The 26,949-nt window shown below is 36.0% G+C and overlaps 1 protein-coding gene across 2 annotated transcripts in view; it reads left to right on the top strand.

The window, feature by feature from the left end:
* The window catches only part of BCKDHB (branched chain keto acid dehydrogenase E1 subunit beta), a 265,276-nt gene that overhangs the window by 171,510 nt on the left and 66,817 nt on the right, over nt 1-26,949 (top strand). For both annotated transcript variants that reach the window (XM_081530414.1, XM_081530413.1), the window contains exon 9: nt 12,606-12,692. In XM_081530414.1, the coding sequence (XP_081386540.1) occupies nt 12,606-12,692 (87 nt within the window). The remainder of the gene's footprint in view (nt 1-12,605; nt 12,693-26,949) is intronic.

Here is a 26,949-nt window from a genome sequence, read left to right on the forward strand (position 1 = left end):
GTGTGTGTGTGTGTATACCATCGCTTTTTTATCCATTCATCTGTTGAAGGACACTTAGGTTGCTTCCATATCTTGGCAATTGTTAATAATGTTGCTATAAACATTGGGGTGCCTCTATCTTTTCAAATTAGTGTTTATGTGTATTTTGGATATATACCAAGAGTGGAATTGCTGAATCATATGGCAGTTCTATTTTTGGGTTTTTGAGAAACCTCTATACTGTTTTCCATAGTGGCTGCACCAATTTACATTCCCAAGTGCAGAGGGTTCCCTTTTCTCCTCATTCTTGCCAGTGTTTGTTATTTGTATTCTTTTCGATAAGTAGCTATTCTGACAGGTATGGGTGCTATCTCATTGTGATTTTGATTTGCATTGCCCTGTTGATTAGTGATGTTGGAGGATAAGCAAAATGATGAATTTATGATAAAGTAAGTTACCAAGCATAAAATCTTCTTGAATTACTCTTCAAAAAAATGTTTCTTTTTTTTTGAAAACTCATTTACAGCCTAAGTTATAATAGGTATGTCTTACTTTTTGTGGTATCATGGCCATGATCACCTTATTCTATTTTATTAGTTCTTGTCAATAAAAGAGTTGCAGAATAGAGATTTATAAATCCAACAGGAGTGGATTATTAGTATTTTTGTAGGTTACAAGGAAAGAAAGTAAAGAAAGTTTCAGAATTATTTCCCTGAAAAAAAGGCTTAAGTCTAAGTGTAAATTTATTTTTAGATATTGAATTATATCTCTGGACAACTATTATTATTGCATCTTAGCTTCTTATGCATATTCCATTAGTACTGAAATTTGATGCTATAATTCTTGACCTCTCTTCCCCTCAGCTATTCTATCAAGTAGTTAATGAATGTTTTATAGACAGATATTATTATTTCTGCTAAAGGAATTATTTTCCTGAATCCACCTGTCATAGAAATAATTTCTCCCCATCATCTTGGTTAAAAGGAAAGTATGAAATTTATGTACTTTATTTCTCTCTGCACCATCTTAGTTATAGATACTCAAAATATAAGTATAACTTTTGCTGAAATATCATATGAATTTTCCTTTACTGCCTTTTTGAGTCATAAAAAAGACCCAAAAGGTTTTAAGCTTTGCCCATGTATTATGAGCTACACATGATTTTTGTTTCGTAATGGACTAAAAATCCATTTAGTCTAACAGCTTTGGACCAGGTTTTAGAAAATAAAAGCATTTATCCATGGTGATGCAGAGTGTAGCAGTGTTTATACTTTTGATCATTCCTCAGAGAAGTATTGCCTTAGTAGTCAACCAGATGGCTTCAGGGAAAATTGTACCCTTGATACATGCCTAAAACAGCAGTGTAAAATGTAACTGGCTGACAATCTTGGTTTTGGTTAGGGCCACTTTTTTATTCATGGTATGCTGGGAACTCAGGGGATGATGTCAGTCTCTACCCTTAAGACTCTTATGATGGCCAGACATAGTATTTCCCTCTGTCGTCAACACTTGAGAAAAGCTTGCCAAATGGAGACTTATGAATAGAAAGGGAAAGAGTATTAGTAATTGTTTATATTAAGAGAGAAAAATTCATTTTTTCAGTATTATTTTTAAAAAGACCTTAGGGGTTGAAATTTAAAAGTTAAAAAAAATTGTTTTACCAAAGATAACTTGATTATTAATTCTCATGTTCTGCCTTAACAATCTTTAAATTAATTTCTCTCTTTCTTGAGCATGTTCTGTTCTAGGACATTGTGACAACACATCTTACAGTGTAGGGACCTGGGTTAACTCATCTGTGTTTCCCCCATGTTGGCATATGTGAGTGGCTCAATAAATCGTCTTTGACATGAACCAGTGACCTCTGGAACTTATGCAACATTAAAAGATAATTGGAAAATTGTGTGTAATACTCAAATATGGTGGATGATTGTGATTTTCTGGTTTGTAGCAATGTTTCAAACTGTCTTAGTTGACATTATTCTATCTTCTAGTTATTGGAAGAATATGGAACAAAGAGATGGGCCTCTGAGCTTATATAATATGTAACTAGACTCTGTGGTTCCCTTGGATGGTGATTACCAAGGTCCCATTACTGATTACAGGTTATCTTTGTGATTCCAGTTAGCTGACTGACCACTGAAGACTTTTCAGGAGAGGAGTGCTGTCTTAGATAATCAACTGGGCAAAGGATTTACGTGACATAAATCATCTTAGGAAAAAATGTCTGTGTGTATGTTTCAAAATAGAGGTTGATGAGGAAACTAGATGTAATGCTTTTTCAGAAAAGACATAGTGAACAATTGAGTTTGCTTATATATTTTTTTCATAGAGTATATCATATTCTGAGAAGATTTTATTTCTGGTCCCCAGAAGGGACCAATTTAAAAAATTCGATGCATTAAGCACTTAGAAAACACTATCTGTATCAATAATAAAAATCAAAGGGCCTGATTCAACAATTAAAAAGATTTTAAAAAATGATTGATTATTAGACATCACTTACCATTAGGAAGATGTAATTCAAAACCACAATGAATTAACACCTCATACCCATTAGGATGGCTACTATCAAAAAAGTAAAAAACCAAAACCAAGTGTTGGTGAGGATGTAGAATAATTAGAACCCCTGTGCTTTGGTGGTGGGAATGTAAAATGGTACAACTGCTGTGGAAACCAGTATGGCTGTTCCTTAAAAATTAAACATAGTATTACCATGATCAGAATTCCACTTCCAGGTATATACTTAAAAGAATTGAAAGCCAAGACTCAAACAGATATTTGTACACCTGTGTCCGTAGGAGCATTATTCACAATAGCCAAAAGAGTCTGAGAGCTGAATGGATAAACAAAATATGATTTATAAATCTAACGGGATAGCATTCAGCCTTAAAGAAGGAAATTTTAACATGGATGACCATTAAAGACATAATGCTAAGGGAAATAAGCCAGTCACAAAAGGACAATATTGTGTGACTGCACCTAGGCGAGGTTCCTAGAATAGTGACAAATTCATAGAGACAAAAGTAGCATGGTGATTGCTAGGGACTGTTGTTTAATGGGTACAGAGTTGCGGTTGGGGAAAAAATTGAAAAAAATTCTGGTGTTGTATGGTGGTGATGGTTGTACTGTGAATGTGCTTTATGCCACAGAACTGCAGTTAAAAATGGTGGAAATGGTGAAGCAGATAGAATTCCATATATGCAATTTTCATTCAGCTCATAATCATAACCTAGATGCTAAGCTAGGTACATAAGCTGTCTGTGAATTGTCAACCTCTTCCCTCAATATGTATATAATAGCATGGTAACAAGTTATTAGTTGAATGAAAGTAAGCTCCCTAAATTAGTGAATAATAAATGTAATGAAATGGCCCCACCAATGGTCTTTACTGCTGAGTCAGGTTCTTGATTTGCCAAGTGTGTACAGAAATTGTACTACCACTTTTTGACGTATTATAATAATATAAGCATATTTACAGTAAGATTTAACTACATGTACTTCTGAATATTTCCTGCTAGTGGGCTTGATGGGTGGCTCTCGTGGTAAAGAACCTACCTACCAGTGCAGGAGACATAAGAGATGCGGGTTCGATCCCTGGATCTGGAAGATCACCTGGAGGAGGACATGGCAACCCACTCCAGTATTCTTTCTTAGAGAATCCCATGGACAGAGGAGCCTGGTGGGCTACAGTGCATAGGGTTGCAAAGACTCGGACACGACTGAAGTGACTTAGCACACGTGTATTGTACACTTCAGAGAAGCCTGGAAGAGCTAAGGATGCTCTAAGAATAGAAGCTGTAGGAGACACAACACCCTGATTGTGTGTCAAAGTACAGCTTGACTTTTTAAAACAAATTAATTTATTTTGTTTTTGGCTACACTGGGTCTTCATTGCTGTGTGTGAACTTTTTCTAGTTGCAGCGAGCAGCGGCTACTATCTAGTTGTGGTGCAGGCACTTCTCGTTGTGGAAGCTTCTTGTTGGAGCATGGTCTCTAGAGTTCATGGGCCCAGAGTTATGACATGTGAGTTTAGTAGTTAGGCTCATGGGCTCTAAAGCCCAGGTTCAGTAGTTATGGCACCCAGGCTTAGGTGTCCCAGTGTGTGGAATATTCTCGGGCCAGGGATCAAACCCATGTCCCCTACATTGGCAGGCGGGTTCTCACCCGCTGGACCACCAGAGAAGTCCCTCCCCTTGGCCTTTTAATTGTCTTTGTGAACAGCTTTCTAAAATTCTACAACATGGAGGTCAATAAATATTCAAATGACATGTTGTAATTTCTCCTTTTCATAAAAAAAATGGAGTTGAAGTGGAGATTGGGTACAGGTTTATGGCAATATTTTAAGTTACACTAAAAAAAGATAGGGCAGTAATAAAAATTAAGATTAGAAAACAACATGGGAAATGGCTACCTCAATCTTTCAGAATTTGTTTTGGCACACAAAAAATTTATGTTGATCCCCGTTGGGTTGTGCTTTGTGTGATGTTTAGGCTAAAGGGGAAAATGAAAAAACAAAAGAACTTTTAAGACATACTTATTTAAATTTACCTATGTTTCACTACATATCTAATAAACATCTACCAGTCCAATACCTTTATCACATGGTATGTGAGCTCTTGTCAACAGGAAAGAAAATTTATGTTCAGTACCAAGGAAAGGAAATGTTCTTCCAGTCATGCATTTACAAAAGATGTATATAAAAGCAGAAATATATGTAGTACTGCTAACTTCTTACTCTAAAATCAATCTAGAGTAGGAGAAATAGGCAGAGCTGGCCCAGGGTAGTCCTTAATTAGGACTAGAATGATGCTTAGAACTTAGTTTTTATGACTTCCCTTTCAATGCCTTTCATAGCATGATTAGTCCCTCCTAACAGTTTCAAGACAACAGAAAATGGGATGCTTGTTGGTGATTCATTTAAATCTCTGTAATGCTTTAAAAAAATCAATATTAAGAACATTTATTGAGTATCCACATTTATAATCACATATTAGGTATTGTGATTAGGTATGGAATACTTGATACTTTCTAAATTTTGTGCTCTTGAGTGATTTGGAGTCTACTGGTGGAGACAGTATAGAGATACACACACCTCCTCTATATAAAAAGAAATAATCCCCACATGAAGAAACAAAAAAGATGCTTACATAATTTTTCAAACTTTTAATTTTAATAACATATATGTTTGTCCCCAAATAATACAAAGAGCACAGTTTGCTCAATTTAATGCAGATTTTGTCATGTGCTGTTTTCTGCAGTAGACACAGGTTTAAATAAGAATCCCCATCTTTGAATTTGTGGTTTTGAGTGTGGTTGGAAGGGGTAATGGGACAGATGGACTCAGGGCTCTCCTACAAGATAAATTGCTGATGCTCCTAAGAGAGGTAAGGCGGCAAGTGCTGCCTTGATCTAGTGCCTGATTCTTGCCCTCGAACCCTGGTTTTTGGACTCATAGAATATCCTTGCCTTGTTGGTCACCTTAAATTCTATTGGGAAATGATTACTAGGAGGTGTATAATAGTGTTGCTCTTGCTCAGTCGCTCAGTCGTCTCCGAATCTTTGTGACCCCATGAACTGCAGCACTCCAGGCTTTCCTGTCCTTCACCAAGTCCCGGAGTTTGCTCAAACTCATGTCCATTGAGTCAGTGATGCCATCCCACCATCTCATCCTCTGTCCTTCCCTTCTCCTCTTGCCCTCACTCTTTCCCAGCATCAGGGTCTTTTCCAAAGCATCGACTCTTGGCATCAGGTGGCCAAAGTATCGGAGCTTCAGCTTCAGCATGAGTCCTTCCAATGAATATTCAGGACTGATTTCCTTTAGGATTGACTAGTTTGATCCCCTTGCTGTCCAGGGGACTCTCAAGAGTATATAATATGTGCATAATATGATCAGAAAAAAAGGAAAAGGGCAACATAGGGTTTAAAATTAGGAAAAGCCTAGCTAGTTGGGGGGATCAGGGAGGGAGGGGTTGTGTGAGATGATCCTGGAAAGAGTTAGGTTAGGGTAAGCCTCCAGAATTTGGGGAACAAAGTCAGAGGCAGGAAAGCATGGGTCACAGTCATGGACTAGTGAGTAGCCTGACGTGCCTGGACCTGGAGAGACTATGAGGACACAAGCTGGGAAGGTAAGATTGAGTGACGGCAGCACGTTCGTCTGACATACTCTGAAGTAACTTTCAGGAAGACATCCACTTTTAATTTTTGCAGAAGTGTTTTTTTCCTAGGCTCGTGAGCTCTGACTATGCCAATAATTCAGGCAAGAGTGAACCAGTGAGGGTGTCTGACATTTTCCCAAACCCTCCATGCCTTTGTCAGAGTGATTTGCTCATTCTCTTGTTGACTTTATTCAATTCTCTTTATGCTCCACTTGCTTCCTTACCTACTTTTTCCACATGGGTGAGAAAGCTCTAAGGATTTAGTTTTTCTCCGTTTACACCAATTTCCTATGATACCAAACTCTTTCTAACCCCATAACTAACAGCCTTGCCAAAATGGACTTTTCCGAACTTTCTCTGGAGTTCATGACTCTTCTTTCTCTTTCAGCACTGGTATTTCTCCAGAGGAATATCAGCCAGTGGTCTGATTGTGTGTGACACTTTTGCAGATTAATCGTAGTTACTAGGCATTCATGAATGCATTTGTTAGCCTGTGACTAATTGTGAAGTTTGTTTTTAGCTAATGTGACAAATGCACTTGGCTACTAAACAAGAAAACATCTTAAAAATTTAATTTATCTTAGTGATATTTGGGGCTAATTAAAATCATGTCCTTAATGCTCCTAGATTATATAGTTGTTATGGACGTGCTCTTGATTAATGAAACAAAGATGCAACTTGACTCTTACTTCTGCTCATATGTATTTATAAGCAGATTTGATTTCAAAAGGAACTAGTAAAGGCCAGCTCTGAGGTTTCTTTTGCTTTTCATTATCTTTATATTCAGATAAAAAATGTTAAAAGGGCTGCAAATTGCCTATCCAGTGTAATATTCCTACTTTATCTTGTCAGTCATCAGAATAGGCCCCTGAACTTGGCCTAGGTCAGATTGATTTACTTTGTAGGAAGAGGATCTTGCTATAGGTTTTGAATCAGAGATGAAAAAAAAAATACACTTTTGCCTTTTGAATGTGTGTTGCACTTTCAGGCATATGCAAGCTTAATGGTCTGCCTTTCTGTATCATTTTCTCCTGGAATGACAGCTTAACAATTTTCCTGGTTGGATTGCGTTAAAATCTTTAAAGGCTGCATTCACTAAAACATATGTCCCATGCTTGGGCAAGCCAAAATCTGTGCAATCATTTTAACGGAGTTTAACTTCTCAACTCTGCTATTACTACAGATATCTTATTGTTAAAGCTCCATTAAAATGTCCTTAATTTAGAGTCTGTTATTTTGTATAGACACTGTTCTGGGATGTGCTGAAGTATGCCATTGTGCTATCTTAAAAGTGGATTTTGCTAAGAAAGCAGTAGCTTCAAGACATTAAAGAAGGACATGCTTAATATAGTTTAATTATTTTAATGAATTTTTAGCTAGTTGACTTACCTGGAGTGTCTCCCATAGTCTGAGCCTTGGGCTAGGTATCCCACATAGATAATTTGACATTGTGGCCATTAGTAATGATGTCTGGGCAAAAGATGAACAATGGGGGAAAGTCATGGAGTGGCCAAACTAGGAACAAGGTATCTTGAAGGTTCTATCAGAGCGGGGGTGCTGTGATCTGTTGGTTGTGTGTGTGTTAGTTGCTCAGTTGTGTCTGACTCTTTGCGATCCCATGAACTGTAACCCGCCAGGCTCCTCTGTCTGTGGAATTTTCCAGGCAAAAATACTGGAGTGGGTGGGTAGCCAATCCCTTCTCCTGAGGATCTTTGTGACCCAGGGATCGAACCCAGGTCTCCCACATGCAGGCAGATTCTTTGCCGTCTGAGCTGCAATGTCCTTGCGCATTCAGCACTAAGCTTTTGGTGGCTCCTCTTGGATCCCCTGTTGTCGATGCCCTGGGGGAGAGGATGACAGAAAGAGTGCAAATCTCTGGGAGAAACCCAGGGCAGCCCAGTGCTCACCCACCTGATGGCCGTAGGTTGTTTCACTCCTTGCCTTTCAGAATTGGTTTTTAAGTTTTCTTGACAAATTTCTCCAGCCCTCACAGGGAAAGCCCTTTCGTTTCATGGTAGGAGACACTGATGGAGAAGGAAATGGCAACCCACTGCAGCATTCTAGCCTGGAGAATCCCATGGACAGAGGAGCCTGGCAGGGCTGCAAGAGTCAGATATGACTTAGTGACTCAACTACGACTACTAGGGGACACTGAAACGCTATTTGGGGTTCTCATCTTGAATTGGCTCAGCTTTTCTTGGTGCCATTAGCATCTCTAACTCATTACTGATCCCTCTGGCTGAGGCCAGGATCCTGGAACAGGTCTCAGTGGCAAGAAGCTGAAGAAGCAGATACTGGAAAATCCAGCCTTACGTGATCTTTCCTGGCTGTGATAGGTTTAGCTTTCTTATTGAAAAGTTGTTTAAAAACTCTTAAATTTTTTTTTTTCAAGTGGAGCATTACATTTATCTCAGAAGAAAACTTGAAACTTAAAATATCATTTTTTTTGGTAGAGAAAAGGAATATTAAACCCTTTTTAGTATTTATATCTACAGTGATTTATTTTTAAAAGGTTAATGGCTATCTCCATTGAAAGGCACCATATTTTTACTATCTAAGTAGGTCAGAATGCTAAATTTGGCTAGAAAAATTTCCCAGCAGTTGGATATCATTGTGCCTTAATGTATCAAAATGAAATGCCTGTTAAAGTTGACAGAAGATGTAGTTTAATCAGAATGTCTAGTTGAATCACCAAGCATGGAAGGAGTAATACTTTACTTTGTATATTTGCAATGATCTCATTATTGTAATACTAACAGTGTTAATATAAAATAGAAAAGAAGCTGTCTTCAGAAATTTTAGTAAATTAAAATTATGAATGATAAAAAGCACATACCAAGTTGAATTTATATTTGTTCATTGATCATTCACTAAGTCATGTGTGACTCTTTGTGACCCCATGGACTGCAGCACTCCAAGCTCCTCTGTCCTCTATCTCCCAGAGTTTGCTCAAATTCATGTCCATTGAGTCAGTGATGCTATCTAACCATCTCATCCTCTGCTGCCCCCATCTCCTTTTGCCTTCTATCTTTCTCAGCATCAGGGTCTTTTCTAATGAGTTGGCTCTTTACATAAGGTGGCCAAACTATTAGAGCCTCAGCTTCAGCATCAGTCCTTCCAATGAATATTCAGAGTTAATTTCATTTAGGATGGACTGATTTGATCTCCTTGCAGTCCAAGGGACTGTCAAGAGTCTTCTCCAGCACTACAGTTTGAAAGCATCAATTCTTTGGCACTCAGCCTTCTCCATGGACCTTACAAAATCTTGGAATTCTGTTTATAGACTCAGCCTTTTATGATGGGTGTTAAGTTTTTGAAAATATCAGTGTTTTGTCTATACTTGGGCATTTTTCAGAATTTGATGTAATTTTATGTTATACATTTTAATACTTTTCAGGTACTAGATGATTTTTAAGAAGCAGAGATGAAATTTAGGTGCTGTCACAATTAAATAAATTAAAAGACTTAGCTCAGAGCCTAACACAGCAATCCCTGTGATGATCAGTGGTTTAGGGATTTTGATTATTATTTCTGACTCCTCTCTTGTTGCTGTAGCTTCACTTCTCACTGGTTTGTGTGCTTTGACAATTTCCGTAGACTCGCAGCATTGTTAATGTTTCATTTTGTGTCTACCCTTTAAGTCTTGGTGCTTTAAAAATTTCTAGAATTACTTTCAGAACTGTCAGCATAACTCCTGATTCAAGAACTTGCATTTTTACCTAACATACTTGCAGAGGTGTTGAAGAACTTCACCTTCTCTGACGCTAATAGCTGATTTCCCGTTTCGTCTGGGATCCAGCTTGAATGTCAAGAGGTGGGCTGGTTATGATCTTGACATTCAACTAGTCATACAGAGCCTGGCATGGGGCTGGCTGACTCCCTGTGTTTTCACTGTGCCTCTTTGCTGGTGGAGTTTGGGATCTCAGGGTTCCCTTGTATCTGAAGCTACTCCCAAGAAAACATAAAAATATTATTTTTTTGACATTATGACTGTAACATCACGTGCCCTTGTTACCTTCAGCATCAATTCAAAATATCTTTCCTTTTGTTTTTATTTATTTTAGACTTATTGAGAATATTTTCAATAACATAAATATACTTTTCACATAAAGTAAAAAAGAAAAGCAAAAGTTTTTTCCCCACAATCCCTTCCCTGTCAGTTTGCAGGAGAAACAAGTTTTGATAGTTTGGAATGAATTCTTCGAGACTGTTTATACATGTTGGCTCAATGTATATAGCTATGTTTACTGGTGTCCCCACTATTGAGGTCGTGGTTCTTCAGAAAAATGAGATGATGTTCTTCTGCAATTTGATTATTTTCTCAGTCAACTTATCACAGGCACTGTTGCATGTCCTCAGGCTTTTTCATAACTGTATAATACTCTGCTCTATTGATGTATCTCGGTTTATTTAGCTTTTCTCCTGTTGACAGATTTTATCTGCTTACACATCATGTTGCCTGAACACCACAGGCTGGAAGCTTCTGTCTTGAGTACGTGTGTGTGCTTAGTTTCCCTACTACCCTCTGCAGGCTAGAGGAAGGGTAGGCCACTGGCCTTGGCTGCTTATTAGCCTTTTGAGACCATCCTCAAACTTGTCATTTGATCTTGGATAAACCTCAGTTCACATAAAAAATACCAGCTCTGTTGTATGAGGTTTGAACATAATTACAGCATTTTTATAGATGTTTCTCATTTCTACCCTCTAGCTAGATTGTACCATCTAGCTGAGATGGATTTTGACTGTATCATTCTTAGATGCTCTTATGTTGGCAGAATTCTGGGTTTCAGAGCTTTAAGAAAGGTCTGATTGTCAAATCTGTTTATTGAATAGGCAATCTTTAAAGTCAGGACAGCTTTTTAGGAAATACTTTGAGAATGCATTTATTTTTTTCCTGTCTGTGGAATATTTTTGGCTTTATATTTCTAACCAGGTGCTTTAAAATTTAATTTGTGCCTTTCACATTGGCATAATTAATCATAGTCATAAAATTCAAAACCCAACATATTCCAAGGTTAATATTTCATTAGTAGGCGATGGTGTTCTTTAAAGTGTTCGTAAAATTTTACATTCTTCAGTCACTATTTACATAGTAGATATAGTAACTTATTTTTGTCGTGGCTACTGGCCATATCTTGGAGTTTTACATGTGCAGGCTGAAACTGCTGCATGCTCTTGAAATTCTAAACTTTAATTGCGTAGAATGAAGGAAATATTTTTAATTTATACACAGGCATACCTTGGAGATATTGAGGATTTGGTTCCAGACGGCCGAAATAAAGCGAATATTGAAATAAAGCGAGTGACATGAATTTTTTGGCTTCCTAATGCATGTAAAAATTATGCTTACATTACACTGTAGTCTATAAAGTGTGTAATAGCATTATGTCTAAAAAATGTATGTTGTCTTAATTAAAAAAATACTTTATTGCTAAAAAAATAATGCTAACCATCATCTGACAATGCTGACTTCAGTTTGTAAAAACTGCAGTTACAAGCAAAGCGTGGTAAAGTGAAGGGCACTCAAATGAGCTCTGCCTGTAAGCTTTTTTGTTTGGAAGATTTTTATTTCATGTTCCTAAAATAGTAATGTAAAATTTAAAGAAGGTGATATCAAATGATTGGAAATATAGAGGAAAAATTACAACTTCTCCTTTATAATATGGTAATTGTGTAACATATTTTAAGCAGTAACTTGCTGTTAATTTTAATATTTTTTAACCTTCCACCACCCTGGCCTCCTGCTATGATATCATAGCTCTACTTTTTGATTTATTATTGTACAGAGTATGTCATGCACAGTGGGAGCAACCACACCAAGCCAGTGTTGAGAATATGTCTTTATCGTCTGTGACATTTTCTACTTTAAAATGGACTAGTGGTCATTAACCAAATTTCAGTGCACTTGAACAAAGAGAGTTGTAATTGCCTTTTACTTTCCTGGTGATTTCTTCATGCTTGGCTTTCTTTAATGTCTAGTGGCTTGAGCTTTTCCTTTGCTACAGTTTTTACATGCTATTTTTATGTTTTCCTTCTTAGCACCCACACAAAAATGTCCTGAGACTACTTATATATGTGCACATATATTCCCAAATGGACAAAAAGACACTTTCATTCTTAAAGTCACATGACGAAAAGAAATGATACTCAGGTAGGAAAATGTGAAATACAATAATTCAATTTATAACACAAAAATATAATGGAGTGCATTTTTAATGACATACATAGAATTGCAAATCTCATTTTTCTTTTGCCCTAGGATTATGAACTACTGAAAACTTTTTTAGCAGTGCAAAAATCAAACAACTGTCTGGTTGAAAGGGAGTTACAGCTTATTTGGCATAAAATCGAAATGCTAATTTTAAATTGTTTATTGGATATAAATAATTTATTTTTATTACTTAAAACTACCATTATATACTCGAAATATGTGTTCTCTTCAGTCTCAGACTTCCTTTTCTCTTTCAGTCTGTGATCAAAACAGGGCGACTGCTCATAAGTCATGAGGCTCCTTTGACGGGCGGCTTTGCCTCCGAGATCAGCTCAACGGTTCAGGTAGAGTAACTTTTTGGCACTGATTTAAGCATTTGTGCAATTGCATATGTCTATTCCAAAAACAAAATTACTTATCACAATATGTAAAAGTATGCACTGTTTAGAAATGTACATTTTTGTATTTGACTCAAGTTCACTGTCCTTCAGATAATGGTCTGATTACATCTTCTTACAAAGAAATCTTAAAAGCTGAAAAATTCCTTAATGGGAAGAAGGAAGTCTGGAATAATCTTAAGAAACTCATGTCAGCTATGTTTGCTAGCATAACAGGAAAAGCAAACTCTTAAATTTGAATGTGATGTTTCTCTTTTGATAGAACTTTCCATGATAAAGCTTATCAGGAAATGGTTTATAAGATTGATTTTAATAGCCTTCACCTTACAAAAAAAATGAATCTGTCAAAAGTCAGTAATTTAAATTCAGTAAATAATTTTACAGTCAATAATTAATTTATTAATTTGATTAACTGCATTACATTATGCTATTGAACACTTTTGAAATGGTTTAAAAGCATCTCTTTTTAAAAAGTGTTCAGTTAAGATGCTGATTATCAGGAAAAATTCTACAGACCTCTTTAGAGGATTTTTACTTGAAACTTTCATTCACATTTACATTACAAATATGAATAAGATTATTTAAATGTTTCATCTTTTATAATTTTTAAAAATAAAAAATTAAATAACTATATTTTAAGCGGAAATTTGCATGAATTTTAAATTTAGAGTATCTTTGTAGCTGGCAAACATTTTACCTTACTGGTGGTAAGATGATTCTATTGTTGAGATACATATACATTGAAAATTCCTTTAAGAGTATAAGTTTTAAAACCTTGATATGAAATTATGAGATATGAACCTTGATCATTTCTACCAATAAAATATCTTTAAATATGAATTGACAATGTTATACATATTTTAAAATTAGATGAATCAAATTTAAGCATAAATATTTTTAAAGCTAGATCAAAAGAATTCATAATTATAAAAATTATGCTGTTATTTTTACATATTGTATATATTATCATTAACAAAATTAAGAAAATATTTGAGTTTTGTAGATTTGTTTTCTTTATTATAGAGACTACAATTTGAAGCATATTGCTTATCATTATATAATATGAATACCTGGTATTTACTGTGCATTTTATTCATGAGTAATGTAATGTACTATCTTTGGAAAGAAAAAAAAATGGGGCTTGCAAGAATGAATCACTAACACCAAGATTCCATTTCAAGTCAAAGGCAAACTGGAAAAAGAAGCTAGGATTTTCTGATTCCTACTTAATAGGTGGTCCACTAAACCCATTTGAATGAGAGGAATTGGCTGTTGCTAATGGAACCTCTGTCTGACAGCCTTGTTTCATTTTGCCCACTGAATATCATCTTACTGTTATCTCAAAAATTTCACTACCATTTAAAGGTAAAGGAAAATAAGTAGAACATAGAATTTAGAAATAACTAAAATCTGCTTTCTCTAAGTATGGTTTTAAAATTTGAATTCCATTAATTGTTACAAGCTGAAATAGAATGTAACATATGTTTCAGTGTGGAAAAGAATTAGAAAGATTATCTAGCCTGGTGTCTACTGGTCTTGAATAACATGGACTTGTGTTGAAGGAACATTGTCTCTCAGGCTCCAAGAGTAAACCAGTGAATTCTAGTTTGAGGAGTATCATATTATGAGCTAAATACAGTCAGTGTAAAAAGTTAACATGAAGGTCATAAACACTGTATCAAAATCAGATCCTGAAGTTATATGATAATAATCAGTGATCAAGTTTGTGAAAGAGATGATCCAGAATGTGGTCATATTTTTTATCATAATATGAAGACACCAAAACAAAGACCATACCTTGTAATACTCAGACTCCCAAAATAATGCCCACTGATCCTGAGTGGCTGAGGTCTGAGAAATTTTGAAGCCAAACCAACTGTATTCCTTTAACAGATGAGTGTTTGTCATTCATAGCAGTCATGATTAAACCAATTTTAAAATTAGGTGGAAGATTTGGGTCTACGATAAGAGTCTTGAGTAAATGTTGAGTGCATATTCTTTATTCAGAGTACCCCCCACTCACAGGAGGAAGATAGAAGTTTTGGATTCATTATAAAATGGTCTCTGTTTCCCATGTGAGAACCTTTCCACCAACTAATCACAAAATGATTTAAGGCAACAATGTAAAATCTGTACAGAGATCTTCGTTTGATGTTTTGGGGAATTAGAATTTGGATTTATTAATACAAAAAAGATTTAGAAAATGTTCACAGTTGTTTTTGCCAAATTCAGATATTACTTGTACAAATGGAAAGGGTGGAAAGTGAATTTTAGCAAAATATAATCAGCATAGTATCTCTGAATGCTGTTGTGGCTTCTGTATATTGACTAGAAAGAAAAGAAATGCTAAACACTTTGAGAGGGTTTTAAAAAAATTTTTGATGATAATGTCTGCATATAATATAGAGTAATCTGAATAATATAATCTACTTTTCAGTAATTGTTTCATGCACATATTCAAATAAGTGCAGCATATCGTATCGAGCATCTTCTTTATGGAAGATCGGTCACATTCCCTATTGTAAGTGAGGCCTGTATCAAATTACCCAGTGCCTGGGTTTGTTTAAACTGAAATCACTTAAGTGTGAGGTGCAGCTGCTTTCACCACTTGGAACGATTCATGCTTCTCCATTTCTTTTTGTTCTGTATACTTTGTAAGGTTAAAAAAGATAAAGCAGGGTTAAGATTTTGAAAGCAATTTTCTGGGATGCAGGAAAAAGGTACATAGAGAACTTTTCATTGTTGTCCTAGAAAAGAAGTTTGAAATTAGGGATGAGAATGATCTGTACACTTGAGCACTAAGGATTAAAATGCTGAGTTATTCTTATTGTATCAACAATTTAAATTTTATGTGAAAGTGAACAAACACAAACAAAATGTACTCCCCAAGCATCGTTTTGTGGAAGATATTTGGTAGTTCTTTAATAGCTCATACTTAATCTTACAAAATTGCTCTTAAAAATATAATATTTTAAGAGAACGACTATTAACAACAGAACTATTGTTTTAATTTCAGAACTGAGAGCACCATTTTCTATTTTCCTCAAATTTTAAATTATTTCCCATATTAAAAGTTAAAAATCTTGAAGAGAATACAGCATTTTAGACAATATTTCTTTAAGTTTATAATTGATATTTTTTGATAGAAAAATTATATCACATTGTATAATATTGAATGTCATGTAAAGGAACTTTTTTGCAAGTATGGGAAGTATTACTGGCTTTCCTACTGATGATTTTTAGTTAGATAAAATATGAAAAGAATGAATATAAAATATGTCCATATTTTATTTACATAACTTTTCAATTTATAGCAGATGATTTTTCTATCATACAAGGAGTTCAGTGTACACAAATTTTCTCATGCCCGTTGCGTCATTTTCCTAAAGTCATTTATTTTATTATTTCAATAAATATTCATTGTTACCAGTCTCAGTTGGGAGTAATGTTAAAGTCACAAAAGTGTTTAGGAGACTACTTTGTATTAATTAAACCTAACACTTGAAACTTATATCTCTCAGTGGTTTTTTCATAAAATTTATGTAAATGCTTAGAAAAATCAAAACCAATCCATCAAAGCTGAGCACTCCTTTGCATTCCTACTGGATTAATTTGGAAGTTAACTTAAGGGCAGAACAAGCAGAGTGAGGTCTGGTGTATCTGGCTCCCTCGGGGGACGATTTCTGGGTCGGTCATCCAAGGCTTCACTGTCTCTTCCCATCTAACTTTACATTCCCATCTGTTCTCACTCTGGGGTGAGGGAACTTTCCCCTCCTTTCCTTTGACACATACCGAAACTTGGAGGAGAGCTTCTTTTAGGGAGTTACACATTCCATTTTGTACCTTGATTTGCAGAAAAGGGCAGAGACAACAGAGTTTAGCTAATTCATTGACCTCATTGTGTAGTTTGAGTGAAGATTGTGTTGTTTTGGAAAATTATGACTTAATTTGATGTGATGTTTGTATTCATCAGCTTTACGTAATCACAGCTTAAAAAAAAACAAAAATTTTACTGTGCAGAAAAATATGTTAACCTCCTCCATTTAAATATTTCCCCCAATTTATATGTATCATATATCCTAGAATACAGTATTGAGAATAGGCATTATTTATCAATATTAAGACTAAATAGTTTCTGGTATTTCAGTAGTTTTAAATAGCATAATTTCTTTAAGTCTTGTAGAAACTAACTTTATTATTAATTTCTAATACATTCCCATAATGGTCAACTAAATCTTGACTCAGATAAGCTTGGGATAATAATACAATTTTTTTTCTTCTTTTCTGGATTTAGTGCTTAATAAGAATGCCAAAAATTTTAGGGATTGGGGCTGGCTTAAAGATTTGATTTTTTTTTTTTAACACATGGAAGCAATAAGTCTGCAATAAAGAGTCCAATTGGAGAGGATGGTGAATTTCCATACCACTGTTTCATCCTTTCTGTGCAGTCTCTATTTCTAGGATGAGGACCCAGAAATTGTGCATACAGACATAAGTTTTTAAGGTAATCATATTCTAAAAGTTTGAGAGGGCTTTTACAAGGTTTACATTAACCCACATAAAAGGAATCTTTCATAATTTTCAAGTAAAGAATTTTGTCTTTCTCACTGTTTCATGTTAGAAAGGATTATGCAGAAGGATTTTTTTCATATAAACTTATTATTACCACCAAATTGACCAACCCTCTGGTTTAAAAACATCAATCTGAAGAGAGGGAAAACATCCTAAGTGGTCTTGAGTTTTTTACCATTGTGAAAAATATGTTGAAATAAAATTACTGTGTTGATAAAGAGTCATCAGAGAAAACTGTCAAGGCAGTAATCAGATGAACAGTTAACTACAATTTTATAATCTTATTACTCTTCTTTTTCTGTGAGTGATTCGAAGCATTTGCCAACAACAAAAATAGCAATCAGGAAAAGTGTACTTATGTACTAACATCTATCTAGATGGAGCCAAAGCATCAGAATAGAGTACTCAGATATGCAATGACCTTATTAAAATGGAACTTTGCCCTGAAGCCTGTTGAATGTTCGTTAACAGCTTCTGTGGTCATAAATATAAACCAAAGACAGTCTTTCTGGGGCTGCATTACGGGTGGAGTTGCCGTATCACCATGAGAGGTTAAGCGCATGGTTTACTCTGCTGGTCTCCGCCTTGTCTTCAGTGTCTTTTTCTCCTTTGCTCGTTAGTGTACACGTGGCCAAGCTTCTCTCATTGGCCCCCTTTTTCCTCTCCCGATTCTTCCCTGGGCCATCTCAACCATTTGCGAGGCTAGTCTTAAAAACCTTCAAATCTGGAACCTTCGTGATTGACTCTGCCTGTGGGGCCTTAGACGGAAAATTCCAACTTCATGCTGATTTTGGTAAGGATAAGAAATTTGTATGATAAAATGGTTTATGTGGAAAGACTTTAACAGAGACAAGGAGAAAAGGTAGACATCGGCATATGGCTGCCAGTTTCTGGAAATCAGCTTATCTCAAAATGAATTCTGTTTCTCTCAACTCTTTCTGGGCCTATTAAATTGTCTTCTTATCACTGTCTCTAAGCCTCTCACATTGTATCACTTTACCATGCATTATTTTCTTAACACACGCATCAAAGGTTGTCCCTCATCTGTTTGAAAACCTCCAGTAGAAGTTCTCTGGCTATAGGAATGAGATCTTCAGGTCACGATCCTTATCTGCCCCAACCAACATTTGCAATGTTATTTCTCACATCCTTTTATGATTCTGGTACCACAGTGATCATGTTGCTGGTGAATTTGAAGTTCGTCCTGTCTCATCACAGAAAGAATTTAGTGAGAGACAAAGTCATAGGTAAGAAGTAGATTTATTTAGAGAGAACACACTCCACAGAATGTGGGCCATCTAGAAGGTGAAACACCTTGGGAGAAACACACCCCACGGGAAGAATGTGAGCCTTCTCAGAAGCAGAGAGAGCCTGGAATATGGAGCGGTTAGTTTTTATGGGCTGGGTAATTTCGTAAGCTAATAAGTGGGAGGATTAGTCCAATTATTTTGGGGATGAGGGAGGGGATTTCCAGGAATTGGGCCACTGCCCAATTTTTGGCCTTGTATGATTAGTCTCAGAATTGGCATGGTGCTGCTGAGTATGTCACTTAGCTTATGCTATTTTATTACAGTGAGCATACACTGAGGTTCAAGGTTTACTAGAAGGCGAATCTTCCACCATCTTGAACCTAGTTGATTCTAACCAGCTAGGTCTTTTTCATACACTATCGCTATATCATTCTTTTAAAGGTTGTGCCCTATCCCCCTCCCTCCTATTTCAATCACAGTGGCCTGCTAGACATTTCCTGAATGATAATTTTTGCAACCAGCCTTTATTGAATCCTCTGAGTGTATCCTTAATTTGGACCTTTCATTCAAGAAATAGAGTCCTTATTTTATAGACACTTAACATTCAGTTGAAGAAATAGACACTAAACAGATGATTATACTGTGGTACATATTAGGATAGAGAAATATTCAGAAGACTATGCGGGGATTATAAAATACTTGATCCCCTAATTCAGATGTGATAGCTAAGTTAACTTGGAGAAGTGAGCGTGGGTGAGGATTCAGGCAGAAGGAACAATATAAGGAGGCAGGAAAAATATTTGATATTCTAGAGATTAAAATGGTTTTGATATGACTAAAGTGTAGTATGTGATGTTTGTAGCATGAGGTAAGGATCAATAGGTAAGTGGGAAAATCTTACATGTAATACTAAGCAGTTTGTTTTTGTGTAGAGGAAATAGACTTAACAGAGTAGAACCAGCCACATAGATACAAATTCCAGTTTAAATACATCATATATGTATGTAAAATACACCTTATAAACTTCCTGGCAAAAAGGAAGTTATACAAATTCAAAGAACAATGGTCACAGTTATCACTAGTTGGGGGTGTAACTGAAGGATTTTAAGCAGGAGGTTAACACAGACAGATTTATAATTTAGAAAAACCTCTGGCATTTTATGTTGAGGATGCATTCGGAGGGGTGAGACAGGAAGTCACAGAGATTGATTAGGAACCTATTTGGGTAATTTAGGAACCTAATTTGGGTAAGGGTCTTCTAAACCAAGGACATAGAAGTGGGATTGGAGAGAAAGGTGAGTGTTAGAGAGAGGAGGAGAGTATGAAAAAAAATCTTGCTGACTGATTAAGGAAGAGTTGGGCAGGGAAGGCTTAGCTTGATTTCTAGTTTGGGTGAATTTTGAATGGAGGTGCCCTTTTACTGACTCAGGGAATATCACTGGAAAACGGGTTTAAGCACATCCCCTATGGAAGATGATGAATTCATTTTAGACTTGTATGATTTGGGATGAGGAAGGGAAATGTGTCTCGGAAGCTCCAAAGAGATTCTAACATAGAGGCTAGGACTAAGTAATCATCTTCTTATGTTGATGGCTGAGGTCATATTAATATGTACAATCGCACAGGAAAAGGATAGTCTTAAGAAGGAGAGTTACTGAAGCAGTCCTTGCCAACATTTATGAGCAGAGAGGAAGAGCTGTAGAGGAGGGTAAGACGGAGTGACTGGAGAGAAGGAAGGAAAGGGGAGAGAGCCACTGCGGAAGACCAGTAGGGAAACTTTTACCATGGAACGTGCGGAAACTTTTACCATGGAACGTGCAATATTAAATGCTTCCAAGTTTGTCAGCTAGACTGATGGTCGTACCTTGAGTATGGCAACCAAAAGACACTGGTGACTTTGAAAAAAGCACATGTAGCTCCCATTGTATTTGGTCTGGTGATTAAATGGTGAAGAATTAAATAGAGACGACTATTTCAAGAAATATGACTTATAGTGAAAGAGGAGGAAAAAAGTTGTTAGAAATAGGCTCAGTCTCGCAATGTTATTTGCTGAGCATGGGATGCCCTTTTCTCAATTTGAATCCTTTCTGGGTGTTCTCCTTAACCTCCCTTCTCCCCATCCACATCCTCTCCCTCCACCTCCATCCAGCTAGCAATCAGGTTTTCAATCTCTCAAACCTGCCTTTTGTTTTCTATTCCCATGATAAACTATAAATGAATCAAACAAATATCCTATATTAATGCATATATGTGGAATCTAGGAGAATGGTATGTGTGCATGCGTGCTAAGTCGCTTCAGTCATGTCTGACTCTTTGTGACCCTATGGACTGTAGCCCACAGGCTCTTCTGTCCATGGGATTCTCTAGGCAAGAATACCGAAGTGGGTTGCTATGGTGTAGATGATCTTATTTGCAAAACAGAATAGAGACACAGACATAAGAGAACAAATGTATGGACACCAGGTAAGGATGGTGGGATGAACTGGGAGACTGGGATTGACATGTATATGCTCTTGTTACTGTGTATAAAATAGATAACTAAGGAGAACCTGCTGTATAGCACAGGGAGCTCTACTCTGTGGGAGCCCTACTAAATGGGAAGGAAATCCAAAATAGAGGGGATATATGTATACATGTAGTTGATTCACTCTGCTGTACAGCAGAAACTAACTTATGGTTGTAAAGCAACTTACTCCAATAAAAATTAAATAAATAAAGTGGAAAAGAAAAAGAAAAGGAAACCAAACTACAGAATTTAAAGGAAAAATGTAGAAAATAACTGACTGATATGGGAAAGAAATTTTTTGAGCAAAAAAGTAAAACACAATAGGGTCAATCATATTATCACAGATTAAAGTATTTGCATAAAGTGACAAATATTTGTGTGACAAAAGCAAGCACAGTTAAAAGGAGAATGACATCTGAAGAAGTGTTGGAACATATAACAAAAGATAAATATGTGTACTGTGCTAAACATTCTTAAATATCAATAAGGAAAGTAATAGCCCTGTGTTTAAAGGTCAGAGGCATATTATTTTTAGGACATGAAACTATATACCACTTATTATGGTTAAAAATGCAAATTGCAAAATGGAATATTACTCTTCTTTGCTACCCATAAAAGTGGTACCACTTAAACATAAATTATGTTTATTGTTGAGATGGTGCAGGGTGAATGTAGAAACTGACGATTCATCTTTTCCAGGAAATCAGTTTGGTAATGTGTATAAAGTCTCTGACTTGGGAATTCTACACCTCCTCAGTTTAGAGTTACACACAGAAATGGATAAGGGCATTCTTCTCTGGGCCATGCATTTGATCAGTAAAATATTGGAAGCAGTTATCAATTGCAACAGGAATATAGTGGAATAAATTACTTATTTATTTTGGTTGTGCTGGGTCTTCATTGCTTGCAGGCTTTTCTCTGGTTGCGATGAGCAGGGCTACTCAGTATTTGCGATGCGTGGGCTTCTTATTGAGGTGGCTTCTCTAATTGCAGCACCCGGGCCCTAGGACCCACCGACTTCAGTAGTTGCAGCACATGGACTTAGGAGTTGTGGCTCCCAAGCTCTGGAGCACAGGTTCAAAGGTTGCAGCTCATGGGCTTAGCTGCCCTGAGGCATGTGGAGTCTTCCCAGATCAGGGATCCAACTTGTATCTCCTTCAGTGGCAGGCGGATTCTTTATCACTGAGCCGCCAGGGAAGCCCTAGTTGAATGAATTATAAGGAATGTTGTGGATTTATTAAAACCATTGAAAGAATAGTTAAAAACACTGTAGCATAATGAAAAACTCACTAGGCAAGCCTACAGATGTTTTACTTGCCTAATTTTGTGAAAAGAAAAAAAAAATATACATATATGTATGTTTAGTCGTTCAGTCATGTCCGACTCTTTTGCAACCCTTTGGACTGTAGCCGGCCAGGCTCCTCTGTCCATGGGATTTTCCAGGCAAGAATACTGGAGTGGGTTGCCATTTCCTACTCCAGGGTATCTTTCTGATCCAGGGATCAAACCCCCATCTCCTGTCTCCTGCAATGCTGGCGAATTCTCTATCCACTGAGCCTTTGGGCTTAGGAAAAAGATGAAATTAAAAATTTCTATTACTTTTATTTTCTTCCTTATAATTTCTTTATTTTCTATGTACATATATCATTAATTTATAGTATTGATAATTAAGAGCTTTCTTATAATTAGATATCTCTCTCACAAGACACAGTAAGTCTTTTAATTCTTCCTAAATTGTTTTAAATAAGAAAGCTCATTTTGCTCATCAGTTCAGTTCATCTCAGTCACTCAGTCGCATCCGACTCTGCGACCCCATGGACTGCAGCACGCCAGGCTTCCCTGTCTATCACCAACTCCCGGAGCTTGCTCAGAGAGTTGATTTTTTAAATTTCATATTTCACATTGGTATGGTTTCTTCATCATGTACATTTGAGTTTTGGGACTTGTCATTCATAGTGGTAATCCTTAACTCAGGTTTGTGATGTGGGATAGTTTTAAAACCAGTGAAACCCCAGCACATAGATTTGGTTATTATTCAGGTTAGTTCTTTTCCCACATGCATGGTATATTTGATTCATTGCTTTCATAATAAAAGTGAAAGCAGCATAATACTGGGATATTCAGATTATTTCATTTTCCGGGGTTAAACAGTCAATGATACTGAAACTAACGTTAATAGTATGTAATGATACCAACATTGGGTCCCCTGCTGATTTGTCTTCCTTTCTTCGGTATTAGCTTTACAATGGATTGCCATCTTTCTTTTTGAAATCTTTTTGAACGTAAACCAGTCAGAAAAAAAAAAGATTATCCACATTCCATCTCTCTGGGTAATGATAAAGTGCTCACTTTCTCTCATACAATCCTTAATATTTTTCCAGTCAGAAGTAGTCCCCTTTGAATTCAAAGGTGCATTTACACCAAACTTCCTGCACATTTTTATCCCTTTCTTTGTAAACTCCAGTTGGTATTTCGTTGTGTCCTTTTGGTGATGACCCAGACCACTCCTGTCTCTCCCTCTTAAGACCAACAGATCTTCCAGTTGGATGGGAAAAATTAATTCCGCTGGAATGTTTGAAAATAAATGTGTTCAACTGAAAGGTTATGTTATAAAAATGTAGTCCTAAATCATGAGGTAGAAATTATTTAAAGGAATATATGGATTGTCCAGGAACCTCAGTTTGGAAATAGCATCTCCATAGAGGGTCCCTGGGGCCGCGTCAACTGGAGCTCCACAACCCCGAGTCGTCCGCCATCACATGGCTCTGTCTTCCTGTCCTCATAGCCTGAGAAATTGTGTGCAGGTGTCTTGTTGATTTGTTTAGTGTCTTTCTTCCCTCCAAAGAAGGCAAGCTTCATATTTGCTCCCGTAAGCCTGGTGCCTAAGAACCCTGCCTGACACTAGGCAGGTGCTCAATAAATAATTTAAATGAATTGTTTGTCCCCAGGCATCACTGTTGTTAACAGTTTCTTTGAAGAATGATATTCTTGCTGCCTTATATTGTATATAGAAATCCTAGTTACAAAACCTGCTGGATTGAAATGTTGTCTTTTTGTACACCACCACTCCAATTTGTTGTCCTCTGCTCCCCGCCCCTCCGAAAAAAAAAATTTGCTTTGTATTTGTTGAGTTAACCTCTGAAATAAGCACTGATATTCTGCACTGTAGATTTTCACATTTCTACTTCCTGTCCTTTCAGCAGAGAGTTACTTCTTTTGAATAATTACCCGTGCTTTTTTCCTCCTCATAATTGTCTAGTGAGGCTAAAGGAAACACTTACTTTTAAATAGTTACCAATGAAGCTTCATAGAATGAACAGAGTATTTAATGAATAACATAGGTTCTCAGAACCTAAGGCATTACTTTCTTTTAAAATTTAGTTTTGAGATTGACATTTATACATTACTATATTTAAAATAGATAACCAATTAGGACCTACAGGTATAGCACAAGCAGCTCTGCTCAACACCCTCTAATAACCTAAATAGGAAAATAATTTATAAAAGAAAAGATAGATGTATATGTATAACTGAATCACTTTACTGTATGCCTGAAACTAACATAACATTGTTACTCAGCTATACTCAAAAAAAAAAAAGTTACTGATTTCTGTGATTTAGTACCTTTAAATTGTATTTCAGCACCTAGAGAGTTGTAATTGCCTTCGGAAGCAGTAATTCTTGAACATCTGGTTGTATTATCAAAAAGAATTACAACTGATTTTAAATATTTCATTTTCTTATTTGGTGTCAAATAGTTTCTCACATATTAAAAAATAATTTTGTCATGTATGGCCTTGTCTTAATATTTTTCAAACTACAATAAGGTTATTTAAAATTTTGTAAATGAGAGACAGTAGGGCATGTATCCATGATGTGGTCAGTCTTCTTGGCCATCTTGTACAATGCCCTAGGCAAATATGGAGAAGCTTATTAAGTCAGGCAAGAAATTTTAGTCAGGTTTTATCTGCAGTGTATTCACCATCAGAGGCTGGTCAGCCTTTTGGAGATAGAACTAATTTTCTCAGCTACTTTGTCAGCCTCTTGGTGGGCAGTAAAGTTGCTGCTGTTGAAAGTTTGTTTTATTTTGGTAATTTGAGTAATTAAATTTATAGTTCAAATTAGTTTACTTGTTGTTACAAGGCCCATCATCTCTTTCCATGAATGAGTTCACAGTTCATCAAAACACGGTTGAGTTGAAAATAGACACGAAAATAGAGATTAACTACTGCTAATGAATTTTCTGCTCAATTTGAATCTAAACACTTATGAAAATTAAGACAAGTTACAATCAACACTTAACTGCCAAAACAAGCAGTTGAAAATGAAAGCTATAAACAGAAACATGTAGCTTATAATTGTTTTGATTTGAAAAAAATCTATCAATATTAATGAAAGCATTCAAGAGGTTGTTTAATTTGCAGAAATGTCTGAAAAATTACATTTGATTGGGGGAATGTTGAGTATTTGATTATATTCTTTAAAATTACTTTGAAGAAGGGATTTTATTTTTAATTCTTGATCCATTTGAAGAGACCTACCTTCTGTTTTTAATCCCTGAAAGGATCATATAATGATGTTTAATATTAAAGATAGTTTCATATTGCAGATGGCACCATGAATCAATTTGTCTTTAGCAAAATTGCTAGGTGAAATGATAGTTCATATCTATACCATTAAAAGCATCTAATTAGTTCTGTTTTAAGAAGTGCACTGAGATGACTATCATTTCAAAATTTACATTTATAACAACCGCAATTATAGTCACGCCATTGTTTAAAACAAGTTCTGATTATTTCCTGTCTATTGATGGGACTAGTTCACCGTCAAAATAACTACATTTTTGTGTTTCTTTCCTGGACTAATTCTTAATACGCAGCTTAGAATGCAGGTAGTATGAAATACTTGCTATGCTTGTACTGTTGAATGCTTTCTGGACCAGTCAGACAATCTGTTTTCCCTGAGATGACTTGTAATTTTAAATGTCCTAGCACCATTTTTCTCCTTTATTCTACTTGCCTTTTAAAAACAGTACCAATGGTTATTCCAATTTGTATTAACAGTTAAGAAAATTGAAATTTAGTCTTACCTTTGCAGCTCATTATGGAAGAATCTCCAGCCTCTGCATTCTGACAATTAATTTATGCTTTCGCTTTTTAACCATGAACTGTTGTGGGCATAGGTTTCTACCTCAGTGTGCACGGCAGACCCAGTTGAATGTATTTTGTGAATAATATTTCAACATCACACCATCCTATACTTTATTAAAACCAGCTTTCCTGTGGTAGTTCCAAAAACATAATTCTGGTAGCTTAAAAATAATGAAGTACTATACAGATATTGATAAAAATAGTCTTTTATTATGATGGAATGTTTTATTATGTATGCAGCTATCAATTTGCCTAATAAACAGTGTTCATTTTAATAAAATCCATGTACTTTAGAAAACTAGTACACTGATTAACCCATATTCACATTGAGTCATGGAAGGTACAGGTGAAGCTGGAAGCCACCTGTTGGTCTGGATGCTACCTGGATATCTTCTTAGCCTTTCAGGAAACTACAGTATCTTCTTTCTCTCCTTTTCTTCCTTCTTGCCTCCCTCCCTCCCTTTCTTTCTCTTTGCTTTTCTTGACAGTATTCTCCATGCTGGTCTCAGCAAGCCCATGGATCTTTGCAGCAAAGTTATAATTCTGCGCTATCCTTTTAGACAAGAATCAGAAGTGCCCTGTAATACTAGAGGAAGTTAAAGGATTAATGTTGGATGTAGGCATATATTTTCTTTTCATGTGATTGATCAAAAATGATATTAAAAAAATTATAGAATTACTTAATACCATCTGAAAAGCATTTTAAAATTTGATCATCTCTCAGT

The sequence above is a fragment of the Giraffa tippelskirchi genome, chromosome 9, assembly GCF_054371585.1.
Source record: "Giraffa tippelskirchi isolate mGirTip1 chromosome 9, T2T-mGirTip1v1.2.pri, whole genome shotgun sequence".
Taxonomy (NCBI): Eukaryota; Metazoa; Chordata; class Mammalia; order Artiodactyla; family Giraffidae; genus Giraffa; species Giraffa tippelskirchi.